At 49.6% G+C, this 14867-nt stretch overlaps 1 protein-coding gene across 1 annotated transcript; it reads right to left on the reverse strand.

Moving 5' to 3' along the window:
- Window positions 1–7161: 7161 nt before the first annotated feature.
- On the reverse strand, window positions 7162–12467 carry PIM1 (Pim-1 proto-oncogene, serine/threonine kinase). Its single transcript, XM_014830976.3, has 6 exons — window positions 11985–12467; window positions 11770–11876; window positions 11612–11662; window positions 11154–11520; window positions 9419–9595; window positions 7162–8658 (listed from the first exon to the last, which is right to left on the reverse strand). Exons 1-6 carry the CDS (start codon window positions 12064–12066, stop codon window positions 8501–8503), a joined length of 942 nt encoding a protein of 313 aa, XP_014686462.1. The 5' UTR covers window positions 12067–12467; the 3' UTR covers window positions 7162–8500.
- Between the last annotated feature and the right edge of the window lie 2400 nt (window positions 12468–14867).

Consider the following 14867-nt stretch of genomic DNA (forward strand, 5'->3'; position numbering starts at 1 on the left):
ACAGGCTAAGCACCCAATAAATGGCTGTTCTCACAAATGAGCCCATGTCGTATGACACCATTTAGATGAAATTCTAGAACAGGCAAAACTAATCTATAGTGACAGAAAGTAGACCAGTGATTGCCTGGGGCTGGTGGGGGTGGGATGGGGCCATGACTGCAAAGGGCCAAGGGACGCTTCGGGGGTGGGGAAAATGTTCTATATCTTGATTGTTGTGGTGGTTACATGGGTGTGCACATTTGTCAAAACACATCCAGCCGTGCCCTTAAAATGTGTGCTATTTAGTGTATGTAAATTAGCCCTCAATAAAGCTGGTTTAAAAAACATTTCATTCCCTTCCTTTTTCCATCAATGAAAATGGGTTGAACTAAGGAACACATTCCAGAGCCAAATACACATTTTAAGTTATCTTCCATTTTAGATTATTCATTTTACTGTATAATTTTCCCCACGGATCCATGTAAATAAATGAGAATTGGCTTGAAACCAAATCTCACTTTTTAAACTGATTTGTTTCACAACACTGGAGAGATGTGTCACGAGGGGCTTGAGAGGGCAGACAGTGGGATTAAGATACAATGAAAGTCTACTTAACAATGCCACGTATTTTAAAAAAATCACTAACTTATAGGGGAAAGGTATTTTTTCTGGTGAAATATTAAAAGCTTGCCACAGAACAAGGTAGTGATGAGAGCTTGGCTGAATGCGGTGGCCTAGGGGAGTTTTTCACTTCTGTCGGCTCAGCACTCCATCAGCCTCCTCTCAGAACAGCTCCTCCTTTCCTCTAAGGGTGAAGGGTGAACACCAGACATCTTTTTTTTCTTTTAAAGATTTTATTTTTCCTTTTTCTCCCCAAGGCCCCCTGGTACACAGTTGTATATTTTTAGTTGCAGGTCCTTCTAGTTGTGGCATGTGGGACGCCATCTCAGCGTGACCTGATGAGCGGTGCCGTGTCTGAGCCCAGGATCTGAACCGGTGAAACCCTGGGCTGCCAAAGCAGAGCTCGAACGTAACCACTCAGGCACGGGGCCGGCCCCCAGACATCTTTTAGCGAACTTTCCTGGAATCTGCTCCCACCATACTTTTACTTACATTTCACTGGGCATAACTTTCTCACGTGTCTACAGCTAGCTGCAAGGGAACCTGAGGAATTTAGTCTATTCTGAAGGAAGGCCGTATGACTAGCTAAAAATCAGAGGTTCCATTACCAAGGAAGAAAAGGATAATGGATATTGACATTGGCAATAATTAATCTCTGCCCAAAGCCCTATCTGGTAACAGAATATTTCGTGTATAAATAGTAGAAAATTGGAAATTGCATAAATTAATAATATACATCCGTATTATATCCTTATCAAAATGATTTTGTTTATCCATAGTTCTTGAAATGGAAAAGTTTCAATAGCACATCATTAAGTAGGGGGTTGGGAAGCCAGGTTACCAAAATTATGAGCTCTGTTCTGTAAAATGATATATAGATAACATGTGTATATATAAAAATATTACATATATGTATGTGTATATATGTAAGTCTGGATGTGGTCAAAGTATTTCTCTCTGGTATGGTAGGATTACATCACATAATTTTAATTCACTTTATACCATTATTTTTACAGAAAAGCATGTGTCATTTTTATAAGCAGAGGAAAACTACACTATTTTCACTTGAAAAATATGTGGGCATCTGTGTCTCTTGGGAACTTCACGGGTGGAGCCGAGAGGCAAGCTGTGGCAGGGTGGGATCAGTCATTTTCCTCCGGGCACAGGAGAGACATCGTTCCGGGTCCCTGTGAGACCCTGGGCAGTGGTATCTAGGAGACTATTGATCCCCAGGCCTGGAGGTCAGGAGAGAGATCTGTGCTGGAGTTACAGGAGTCATGATGGAGACTATGGCCAGTGAAGCTAGGGGACAAGATGCAATCCTACAGCCACTGTGCTGTGAGTGTCTTTCCTCTGCCCCTCCAGGGCTCTGGGCTCCCAGAGGCTGACCTATGCGGACTGCATCACACCAGATTCCCTGCCTTCTGGCTTTCCGTTGGGTTCAGCCAATGGGAGGCCCTGCTAGGAGACCAGAGGATGGGAAGAGAGAGAAGCCAGAGTATTGATTTCTCTGGCTCCCTCCATGTGGGTGACCACAGGCAGACTGCTTCTCTCGAACAAAGGTCATAGCTCTTGTTAGGCAGGCTTCTCCACACTGTTGTCCTTCCGGTCCCTGCCCCCTCCTCCTCCCTGAGAAAGGTAATGCTCCCACTGTTGCCAGCCCCAGGGTACAGCACGCCCCGTGTGGTTTCCCAACACCTGCCCCACACCTTTGTAAATAGTTCTTTTTCACACTCTCCTCATATTACCCAATTTGAGTGTGCCATCTGTTTCCTGTCAGGACCCTGACCAACACGGAGGGCTTGGGGTGAGGGAGGGACAGAACACCGAGTTCAAAGAGCAAGGAGAGGGAAAGGAAACTGGGCCTAAGTGGCAGAGGAGTCGAAGGCAAACCAGAGGTTGTGAAATCAGGGGAGAAGTTTCAAGAAGGAGAGAGGAGCCAACAGTTTTATGAAGATTGCAAAGAGGTCAGATAAAGATGAAATCTCAAAGGTACATTGGGATGGGCCATCTGGAGGAAGGACTGGGAAGAGGAATGAAGAGAATTGGGTGGGTGGTTGTGGGAGTTAAGATCTGATTTGGAGATCAGGAAGAAGATAGAGATGAAGAGAGGTGAGAGAAGTGAGTGGGGCAGAGGGCAGAATCAGGGCAGAGGCAGGAAAAGGAGGCAGCCAGGCCACAGAGGGAAGAAAGAGGACTCCTTAGTCCAGGTGGGGTAAGCAGGTAGTAACTCCAAGAATGAGCGTGTATGCACAGTGGCACACACATACGTACACATATACAACACCCACACCCACACCCACTGTATTCTACATTAACACCGACACACACACACACACAAATGTATATATACAACCATGCTTCACCACACACAGCAAAGATACATACATTTGCACACATACACACTTCATCACACCATATACACAAAGTCACTGCCAGATCCACAGATCTTACCACGAGCCCATGCAACATGAGATCTTTGCTTTGTTGCAACACTTGACTCTTTGCTGGCATCATGTTGAACTCTGAAGGGCGCAGATGAGAAAAGCCTTGTTGTGTCTACTCAGGCATAAAAAAAGAGTTCTCAGTGTTTACAGTATGGTGCCTGATGCATAGTTAGTGCTCCATGGTTAAATCTGGAATGGCTACATGGTCACTGGCTCTCACCCTGACATATTGGGCAAGGGCTACACCTTCTAAGCAACGTAACCCAGGGGCTCCTAAAGACTGACCTTCATTGACCACAACCCAAATGCCTGTCCATACAATGGAATATTCTAGAATGAAAATGAACCGTGTACTACAACATGCATGAATGTTTATAACATAATGTTGAGCGAAAAGAGCAAATTCTAGATCATTATGTGCATGCATGATACTCTTCTTATAAAGTTCAAGAACAACTAAAACTAAACACTACCTAATTTAGGAACACATGCCTGTAAAATAAAAACTTTTTTTAAGAAATGTAAGAGAATGCTAAACACAAAATTCAGGACAGCAGGTTCTATCTGGGAGAGGCAAGGAATGGACTAACAGAGGATTGTGTAGATAGACGGATGTCACTGTTAATGTCAGCTTCTTGAGTTGGGTGGTGAGTTTACCACCCAATATCATATAATAATAACAGCAGGCCATGCTTGGACCAATGATGAGAAAACATCATGAGCCAAGGATTATGATTAATCTAATTCTGTACATCGGATGTCCTGTTACAATAAATAAAAATAAAGACTGTCCTCTCAGCTTGACCCTAGTTCTGCTTATTTTTGCACTTCCTCCCACAGCAATGCTGAGGGGTCACTGCAACCTTGCTCTTGGCAATCGGGGTTACTAGCGCAAGGCTGGGCAGGAAATGAACTGGGGGATGAGGCCATATCTGCTTTAACACTGTTCTCGATAGATCCTTTGTGGTAAGGGTTTCCAAGAACCAGCAGAGCAGTTGGGGGAGCTGAGCAACATTTACAAGAAATGAGTCCCTGCCCCACCCCTAACCACCCCCCACCCACCCCCTTTCTCTTCCCTCTATAGCCTCCAACTCTTTCTCCCCACCCAGGCCCAAGTGAAGGGTAGCTCACAGGAGCCAATAATGAATATTTCCACAGAACAAAACTGCTTACCCGACTCTTTGGGGGAAGAACTGCCCTGACCTCCAGATCCTGGGCCCTGAAGGAACCTGGACATGACTAATCCACAAACATCTATTAGGTGGCAGCGTAGCACAGTCGTAATAAGCATGGACTGCCTGGGTCCACATTCTGACCTGGCCACTGCTTAGGTATGTGACCTTTGACATGGTAATTAACTGCTCTGCACCTCCGTTTTACCCATCTGTAAAATGGGGACAAATAACAGCATCTACCTCATGGAGAGTTGTTGGAAGATTAAATAAGTTAATACATGCAAAGGAGGGAGAACAGTGCCAGGCACATAGCAGGTACTGAATGAGGGCTAGTTAGTATCTCTAAGTGTGAGGAAAGATGCAGATGAATTAATGAGACCATGGTTTAGCCCAGGGACAGAAAACTTTTTCTGCAAGGGCCAGATAGTAAATATTTTGGGTTTTGCTGGCTCTAAGGTCTTTGTCACAACTACTCCACTCTGCCATTGTCGCACAAAAGCAGCCTTAGACAATTCATAAATGGATGAGCTTTATGTACGAATGCTGACAATTGAATTTCATATAATCTTAATGTGTTGCAAAATGTTCTTCTTCATTCGATCTTTTTCCAACCATTTAAAAATGTAACACTCAGTCTTAGCTCGCAGGCTCTACAAACCGAGGTGGTGCAGCGGACTTGGTCAGCAGGCCGGTGTTTGCTGATTCCTGCTAACGGGGGAAATCATTAGCCCCTCTGGATTTCTCTGCTCTGTCTGCATGCTCAGTGCCTTGCTTTACAGGCAAACAAACTGAGGCTCATTCTCCCAAGTCCATTGGAAATGCTGCCTCCTCTTTGAAGCCTTCCCAGATCACCTCAACTAAGGACCGTAATAACTCTATCTGCTGCCTCCTGTGTGATGAACACAAATTTGTTCAATACTTTTAAAACTTATCATGAAATACTTAAGACAAACCAGAAGCTATAAAGAATCATGCAAACACCTTAGTCTTCACCATCTAGCTTATGAAATAAAGCATTGCCCAAAGAGTTGAGGGCCCCTGTGCAGGTACCCCTCCCCAAATCACGACCTCCCCAGAGGTAACAACCGCTATCCCAACTCTAGGAATTTGTTGCCCTGTACTCCTTGGTATTTTACTACATACATATGCATCCCACACCAGGAGCTAGTATTTGCTGGCCTTCTGTACACCCTTTACATAATTCAATCTTCTTAATAATCCAATCAAGGAGTATCTCTATTTAGAGATCAGTCTTGAAGGTGTGATAACTTGCCCAAAGCATCCAGGTAAGTAATGGTGGTAGAGTCAAAGCCCCAGGCTGATGCCCCAGTCCCTGCTCCTGACCCTTGCTCCCCTCTCTTCCTGTGGCCGCACAGTTGTACTAGTTATCTGACTTCCCTTTCTCTGCTAGATTTTAAACTGCCCATGAGAAGAGACTAACGTGATCATTCACCCTTCCCATACAACCCCTACTATCTTGCACCCGTAGGAGCACAATATGTATTTCTTCAAAGGGACACCGTCTTCCATCACCCCTAGCAGTCTCAGCAGAGAATGGGGAAACTGCCAGAAACTCATTTCAAGGGAGAAAGGGTGAGGCTCTGCTAGATTTCCTTAGAAGTTGGAGTAACTTTCGATTGTTCAAGCGTCAACTTTACTGGAAAGGGTGAGGCACACAACCTCCAGACTCTGAGATTGGGAGTTCCTGTGTGTTTGGCAGCGGGAGAGCAGGGCGGACAGAGAAAAGGGGAACTCAGAAAAGCAGCCCCCAGAACCAAGAAATCCTTCCTTCCTCTCCCGCAGCCACATGCACGCTGAGCTAAGGTTTGGGATCTAGTCCAAGCTTCAGGGTAGACAATGAGGGGTGAAGGGTTTGGTGTCCTGGACCCTCAAGCAACCAGACAAGACAGCATCTGGGCCAGTGTCCAAAGGGTGTGTGTGCATGCACTGAGGGAAGAATGTAGAACTGCTGCTGAGGCTTATAAAGAAACAAGAAACCAACATTTACCAATACTCAACATGCACACTGACAGTGCTACACCCTCCAGTGCGCTTTCAGTGCATTAGGATGTATTCAGGCCACATGTACGAAGTGGACTCACGGTTTCTACCACCCAGTTTAAACTAAACTCGCACAAAATGGACCCAGTTTAAACTAAACTCGCACAAAATGGACAAGAGGCTTAAACAGATTCCTGCGAAGAAACCACGGACTGAAAACACTAATTATCCAAGCACAGGCAGTAAAATGGCAGAGCTAACTTTTCGCCTACTCCCATTATACGCCCTTTGCCAAGGACATTAGAGAGGAAAACTTTTAAGTCAAAAAACGCATTCCCACCCATCTGGTAGCTAATAACTAAAACCCACACTAAAGGTGAAGGGAACCTGAGTCAGGAACTGAGAGTAATACAGGTGATAGTTTTTCAGTAAACTTAACATGTATCAAGTACATGCTCAAAATGTTTTACTAGTGGGAGAGACAGTTGGAAAGAGCTTCTACTGTTAGTTTAGCAATAAAGCTATATTTGGTATCTCTAGGTCAGCCGTGTCCTATAAAACTTTCTGCAATGATGGAAGTGCTCTATAGTACCACTGCCTCTAGTCACAAGTGGCTATTTCATGAAATGTCACTAGCGCAACTGGGAGATAGCCCCATGCGCTGTATCTGCATAGCTCTAGAACTGTATGGAGACGGAAGTTGGGATTTCGTTGGGCCTCTCAGGCCAAATCTTATCCACCCAAGACTGGGCCCCCTACCCTTTGGCCGTACATTCATTTCAGAAAGGTGACTATCCCAGAAGTCCCGTTGAAGGAAACCAGATTTCGGCCCAAAGTTCCCCTTCTCCTTCTAGGGTAAGATTTTGGCACTTACCAAGTGTTTGATAAATGTACATTAGCATGCCTCTGCATGGACAACACTTAGAAACCGTAAGTTAAGACAAAAGGTTTTTATTCAAAAAACGCCAAGTATAAAAAAAAAAATAAGATCTCTTTTATTCCCCTGTACAAGTATCTCACTCAGATAAAACCAGCAGGCTACATGCTGCTCAAAACACAGCCCCAGAGAGGATCCGGAAGGCACACCATCCAGAACTGCTTTTCATAAATCTATCCTATATACACAGTCAGCAACGCCCCTCCCCCATCAACCACGGAACCCATCCCCACCCGGGAGAGGAGGCGAGGGGCCCGGCAGCCGGCAGGGAGCCGCAGCAGCTGCCTGCCCGAGTCCCGTCACCCTACGAACAGAGCAAGCGTCGCAGCCCTCCGCAAAAGGTCCCCAAGTCAGAGGAGGAAAGGAGAAAAGAAAACTGTGGCAGCAGCCGTGGAAGCTTGGAGTGGGAAGGGAACCAAATAAATAAATAAATAAATACATAACGTTGACCTCCAGGTTAGAATGCGCATCTTTCAAAAAAAAAAAAAAAAAGAAACAGGTAAAATAACTTAAAGGCAAAAATTAAAAAAAATTAGATCAACTACAATCCTTTTGTACACTACCATGCCAACTGTACACACATTTACAGTTTTTTCTGTTGATTTGCATTGTTTGTGCATTTTTTTGTGTGTGAGGTCTTGGCTTGGAAACAGTTAAGTAAAAACCAAAAAGGAAGACCAGTTCGCTCAGAGTTTTACTAAAGGAGGCAGAAAAAGGGCAGGTGGCTCAGCGTTTTGGCCCTGTAGCCTCTTCCATGGCACCTTTCATATGAAGGAGAGGGGAGGGAGGCAGGAGAGAAAAACAGGGAACCAAACCCAGGCAGATTTTTGGAGAAGCAGCAGGTAAAAGAGGCAAGTTCAAGTATTTCTCCCAGCACAGCCGGAGTCCCCACAGAAGGCACTCAGAAGAATCGGAAGAGGTGACAGGGATTTAAAACGGTACTAGTCCTATCCGACCCCAACCCGCTTTCCCCCTACCCGACCCATCGCGGCATTCAGCAGAACTCGTGATGAAGGGAACAGTTCCATGGCAGGGTTCTGACCCACCCCCACCCTCCCACCCCCGGAATTTTGCACAGGCCAGCAGTGCTGGACACCTATGAGAAGGAGAGAGCATCTACAGGAGGAGTCGAGGCCCAGGACGCCTGGAGTGGAGTCTCGCCTCCGTGTCAGGAGGCAGCCTCCAGGGGCCTGGTGTCTGGAATGAGTTGTAAATGTTGTTCCTGTATCAAGCACTGTCCTGCTTGGTGAGAAGTGTCACTGGTACTCAGGAAACTGGAAACAGAAGCCTCTCCTCCCCGGAGCATCTGACAGGGAGGGGAGGACCTGCCGGAAAAGCTGCTATTTGCTCGGCCCTGGCGACAGGCTGTGGAGATGGATCTCAGCAGTTTCCTGGGGCAGGAGGACATCTTGCATCCACGGATGGTTTTGGATTTCTTCGAAGGATGGCCGATCTGATGGTCTCAGGGCCAAGCACCATCTAATGAGATGCTGACACTCTGTAGAAAGCAAAAGATGACAGAGATTATGAATGACTCAACTTGTTTTCGCAATGTAAAGGTCTTCTCAATTTGCTTCTCAGGGACCCACAAGTCTGGGGTTCAACAGAGACCACAAACTTTCTAGAACTCATACTCTTTAATGGGAAGGTATTAACTAACCTCTGGACCCTGCAGTCTGCTTTCAGCTAAAAAACAGCTCCCCTCTTAAACCTGTGGTTTTCAAACTTCAATAGCTGGGGCCTTTCCCACGACACCCACTCACCAGAAATAAGAAAGATGATGACAAGGGACTCTGACGAGACATCACTGAGCATGATGAGGTGATTCAATTCACCTACAACTTACAGATTGGAACACCACCCACAATGAGGTCACTGAACCACAATATTTAGAGAGTCTGCCCTAAGGAGAAGGCTCGAGGAACCCTCACCTCTTCACTCCCTGGCAGAACAGCCAAGAGCTGAGGGATCAGCACTCTGCTGGCACTTAGAAACGTTCCAGTGAAACTAAATGGTCTTTTCTTCTTAATATTCTCACACATGCTCTTCCTCTGACCTCCCAAGGAACCCTCAAATGCCAATCATTTGATTCCTGGGGGCCAGCTCTCAAGTGCTAATCACTGGCCTAGAATCCTGCTTAGCCAAGGGTTGGAATGTCTCCTGGAGAGTGCAGCTCTCCAGAACTCAATCCTGTCCCCTGAGAACTAACAGCCTTGGGATTCCTGCTTCTCCTCAACAAGGGGCTTCACAGGACTCACCTGAAGAGACCCTCTGCCTGAAGAAAACCTGGCCCCTGATGATCTCCTCATCGTGCTCAAAAGGAATATCTCCACAGACCATATCGTACAGCAGGATCCCCAGAGACCAGACAGCCGCCGACCTGCCGTGGTATCGATGGTAGCGGATCCACTCTGGAGGACTATACACTCGGGTCCCTGTGAGCCGGGGGAACAGAAAAGAAAACACCGTTTTAGCAAAAATAAAACAAAGCAACTGAGCAGGACGCTGAGTAACTCTTTAAAAAAAAAAGCAAAAACCCACACCCCTTCTCTCAGGAGCTGAGTGAACTCCATTTCCCCCCTGGGCTAAAAGGAGTGGATGAGCAGCTTAGGGCAAATCTCCAACCCCAAGCATTACCCACCTCTCCACCAGTCCAGACCATAAACTGAAATTCTTTACAAACTGCTCCAAGACACAAACAGGGCTGGCCGCAGACCCAAAGCCTGAGGCCTGTATGTGGCAGGACCACCCGCGATGGGATGAAGGGATGAAGGGATGAATGTCTGCACAATCGAGGGAGGTATCCCACAGACTATCCTCAAACTGCATTAAACCTCGCCCAGAAGCCAGAGGGAGATTCTCATCTCAGATATCATCCAGGCGAGGACACTTACACAATATCCTAAGTCACGGTGCCCTTTGGGAGGCCTTCCTCCGCAGCCTATGAGCACAGGGGCAGACACCCACACCCTTTCCTCCCCACGCTAGAAAGGTAGACAGAGCTGCAGGGCTGGTTTCAGACCACGTGATTCCTGTTTACAAACTTTGGGTTGTAAAAAAAAAAAAATGTGGGGGACCATCCCGCCGGTGCTCACTAGGGGGCAGCAAAGACTCGAAGGAAAAAAACATGGGAGGACCCGGCCAGCCATTAACTGTTAAATACAAAAAAATGCAGCCCAACCCAGCGTCCTCCAAGGGCAAATAAACACAAACCACAAGCCCCAGTCACAAGTTTTGAAAGGCTGTCGTTCGTTGGGTTAAGCCGCGCAGATGATGACCACCCCCCCTTTGCTTTGATCTCAGACTCTCCACGGCATCTTTTCTCAAAGAACCCGCTCCAAGCCCCTCCCTAGGATAGGTTTTCATCCCCTCTGCGGAGACACCCAACTAATTTTCAAACCAGCAAGAGATCTTATTTCACAACATTCATTCCCAACTCCTTCACCCCACAACATCCAAAAAAAAAAAAATCAACAAAATGAATTATTTAGTGAAACTGTTTCTATTCCTTATCCGTCCCTAGATCAAAGGCGAAGAAAAAAATTGCAGCTCTAAAAACTACCGTACAGAAAACTAACTCCCTCATAAAACAAAACAAAAATTACAAAACCGGCATCAATTTTCATCTCTCGCGCTCTCTCCTCCCTCTTTCCGGCTCCCATCCTTTTACTGGCGGGGAAACTGGGTCAGACTTCAGAAATCTGGGCTACGGCCGGTTGCCCACAACCTCTTATTCATCGGGAAAGCTTGGAACCCACTGAATTCCACTTAAAAAATAAAATCATGCCAGAAACATTACAGGTTCAGCTGGCTTGAAATCCCCGGCTTTACTACGCTGGGAAGCTCTCCTTCGCCCCACCCCTGCTAGCATCGAGCCAGGCGGCCCGATGACCTTTACAAAGGACCGGAGAGGGAAGCTGGCCGAGGCCTCCAGGCCAGGCCGAGCACCTGGGCAGCTCCCACCCGGGCAGTTCCCTCCCAGGCCTGGCTCACCATCGAAGTCCGTGTAGACAGTGTCCTTGAGCAGCGCCCCCGACCCGAAGTCGATGAGCTTGAGCTCGCCGCGATTGAGGTCGATGAGGATGTTCTCGTCCTTGATGTCGCGGTGGAGCACCCCGCAGTTGTGGCAGTGCCGCACGGCCTCCAGCACCTGCCAGAAGAAGCTGCGGGCCAGCTCCTCCTGCAGGGCCCCCCTTTCCGTGATAAAGTCGAAGAGGTCTTGCACCGGCTCAGGCCTCTCCAGGATCAAGACGAAACTGTCGGGCCTCTCGAACCAGTCCAGGAGCCTAATGACGCCGGAGAAGCCCGAGCTCACCTTCTTCAGCAGGACCACTTCCATGGGCACTCGGGTGCCATTGGGCTGCAGGGGCGAGGGGGCTGCGTTAGGGCGGGAGTCCGAGGGTGCCCCTCACCCCACCCATCCTGGGGGTCGCTCCCTCCAGGGCACTCACCAGCTCTCCCCAGTCGGAAATCCGATCTTTCTCCACGTGCTTGATGGCCACCTGGGAAGCCCCCCCGAGAGTCTCCGTTAGGACCCATCGCCGGGGCCAAGGCACACCCGTGCGCCCCCCGCCCGGCGCGCCCTCCCCACAGCGGGGCGTCCACTCACTGGCAAGTTGTCGGCGACACGGATGCCTGAGTAGACTGAGCCAAAGCCGCCGCTGCCCAGTAGCGGGCCCACCTGGTACTGCGACTCCAGGGGCTCCTTCTCCTTGCCTAGGGAAGGGGGAGACACAGGGGACTCAGTGCCGGCCCGCAAGCCCCCAGCTCCCACCCGGGGGGGTCCAGCCTCCCCCCATCCCCGGGTTGGGGGGGGGCGCTCACCGGGCGCCAGCTTGGTGGCGTGCAGGTCGTTGCAGGGCGCGGCGCGCAGGTGGGCAAGCGAGTTGATTTTGGACAAGAGCATCCCAACCTCCAGGGTGTCGGCGCGGAGACTGTGTCTGGAGGAGCTGTGGCAGGAGCTGGGGCTGGGGTTGTGCCGGTGGCTGTGCCGACGGCTGGGGCTGAGGCTGCGGGTGGCGTTGCGGCTGTGGCTGCGGCTGGCGCGGAAGGCCGAGGGCGAGTCGGAGGACGACTGGGGGCGCTGCCGGGGCTGGCGGCTGGCGGACACGCCGGCGGGGTCAGGCAGCGCCGAGGGCGGCGGGGTGGGCGGCTCTTGGGGCTCGTGCGGCAGCGCCGCGGCACACAGGGCTGGTAGCTGCTGCTGCTGCTGCTGGTCCTGCCACCGCCGCCGCTGCCGCCAAGTCCTCTCGGGCCTCCTCCGCCGCCGCGGCCGCTGCAGCAGACGCCGGGCTCGCCCAGCGGCCGGGAGTAAAGGGGCGGAGCGCGCGGGCGGGGGGGCGCGCGGGCGGGCGGGGACGGGGCGGGGCCTCTCCGGGAGGCCTAGGCGGGGAGCGGGGCTGCCGGGCCGGCCGAGGGAGGAGAGGGGGTGGGGAAGCGGCGGGACGGGGCGACTCCCCGCGGCCCCCGCCCCGCGCGCTCGGCGGCCGCGCCCCGGCCCCGCCCCCGCCGGCGCGTGTCCGGCCAACCAGAAGCCGACTGATCTGCATAGCGCGGCGCGCCCCGCCCCCGCCCCGCCCCGCTCCCGCGGTCAGAATGGTCTCTACGCCGCCACGACGTGGCGGGAAGGAAAAGGCGCCAAAATGGAGGGGGAGGGGCGCGGGGCGTGCGGGGAGGCGGGAGCTGGGTGTCGAGCGGCGAGGGAGGAAGGATAGGGAGGGGCGTATCGATTCAAACCCAAACAATAACAAAGCCATCAAAGGCCGCCCGAGGCCGGCTCTGCGGCTCTCCGTTTCTCGGAGGTTTTTGGGTCAAGGGCTCGAGCTGGAGCATAACAAGTTGCGCGGCGACGACGGGCGTCGGTGTGTCAGGCGGGGAGGCCGGCGCGCCGGGGCGTGGGGGACTGTGTGTGTGGGGGATGCCGACGAGGGTGGTCTTTCTGTGTGACTCAGAGCCGAGACCTCCAAGTCGGCTTGGGCGGGTTGACGACGCGCTGTGGGCTCCTCGGGGTTTGTGTGTTGGGGGCGCGTGGGGGGCGGAGGATCTGCAAGATGTGAGTCACGGCGGTGTCACAGAGGGAGTGGAGGTGTCGCAGGCCTGGGATCCGGCTGGGGGAGAACAGCCGCTTATTGGGGTGTGGGGGGGGGGTCCAGATCGTGGTGATCACAGCCGGAGAAAAGATCAGCCCCCGGATTGGCAAGTCAGTTTCCATTTTTAAAATGCAGAAAGGTACGGGTGACTCCTGATTCCTAAGAAGGGATGTGTGTCAGAGTGCCCGGGAAAGAGGAAATCACGAAACAAATGTTAGTGCTGAGATGCCAGATGCTGCCTCAGCCCCTTCTGTGAGGGTGGCAGAGGAAAATGCCTCATCTAAAACGAGGGTGGGAGGGGGCGCTTGATTTAATCAGAGTTTTCACGTTGTTTTCACCTTTTCATCAGCCTGTTATTACCAGTCGGGCAATACCAGCAATTATTGGCTGCCCCAGTCTTGCCTCAAAGGAAGTCCCCCCTCCCCGTCCCTCATGGAAATAACCTGCAAAACTGACCAATTCGACTTTCATCCTTTGTCCTTTTAAACTTCATGTAGAGTTCATAACGACGTGTGAAATGAGTAAATTAAAATTCTGTGTAATCCATAAATTGAATTGTCAGTGGCCTACGTAATTGAAAGCTAACTACATCCCATTTTAATTTTTTTTGGAGTTGCTGCCTCTTAAAAATGAGGAGGTTGCAAGTTCGGTGTAGCTGCAGTCATTAATGAATTTAAGAGTTTCATTAAAAGTTTTCTATAGTGCTTGTTTTATAAAGATGCTCAGGTATTTCACAACTTTTATGAATTTGTCTTACAGAATATTACATATTTTCCTTTTGTTTGTGTACTGTGGCCTAACTCATTCTTTTTTTTTTCCCCCCCTTTTTCTCCCCAAAGCCCTCTGGTACATAGTTGTGTATTTTTAGTTGTGGGTTAACTCATTCATTTTTGATGACTAGGAGAAAACCCAAGGGAACAAGAATTATTCTCTTTTTGCAGATAGGAAGATGAAATATAAGTAGGATGACACAGGGTCATACGACAGCTAAGAGAGGAAGAGATGAAATGACGCATTCAACTCTCGAGTATTCAAAGCTTTCCCTTTAGCAGGATCTAAAACTGTCTTTGGTACTGAGTAAGACATCAAGTCTAAATGTATGTGCCCCCCCCCATCTCCTCTACCCTCCCTTTTCTTCCTCAAACCCCCCTGACTCTTCCTACTTGTTTCCGCTCACCTAGCGCTCTCCAGACTTTCTGCATTTGCAGAGGCAGGCAACCTGTTCTGAGAATGCCCTCTCCTCTTTATTTTTATTTGAAGGCTTTCCATCCTTCAGGACACAATTGTAGTCCCACCACAGATTGTAAACAAAACTCCTAGCATTGGTTCACTGTCCGCTCCACTCATCTGACAATCGTGTGTTTGTTTGTTTAAATCTCTTTGTTAATTAACTTTTCAATTATAGCTTGTCTCCCTATTCCTTGAACACATACTTTGTGTAACATTTGTCTGTGAAGGGGAAGACCAAAACGGGTCCCAACAAAAAGGTCATGATTAAAGTCAATTTATACCAAATTTAAGTGAATTAAGTGGGCTTAGGAGCAAAGGCTTTAAACTGAGTTAGCCTGCTTTCAAATCTGGGATCTGGCACTTACTAGTTATGTGACATCCATGAAGT

Source organism: Equus asinus, chromosome 8 (assembly GCF_041296235.1).
Source record: "Equus asinus isolate D_3611 breed Donkey chromosome 8, EquAss-T2T_v2, whole genome shotgun sequence".
Classification (NCBI taxonomy): Eukaryota; Metazoa; Chordata; class Mammalia; order Perissodactyla; family Equidae; genus Equus; species Equus asinus.

Coding starts and splice junctions, on each gene's coding strand:
- PIM1 (XM_014830976.3), bottom strand. CDS start 12,066: ATGCTCTTGTCCAAAATCAACTCGCTTGCCCACCTGCGCGCCGCGCCC. Junction 11,663..11,769: donor GTGTCGCCGACAACTTGCCA/GTGAGTGGACGC, acceptor GGGGCTTCCCAG/GTGGCCATCAAGCACGTGGA. Junction 9,596..11,153: donor TGTCTACACGGACTTCGATG/GTGAGCCAGGCC, acceptor CCCGGCTCACAG/GGACCCGAGTGTATAGTCCT.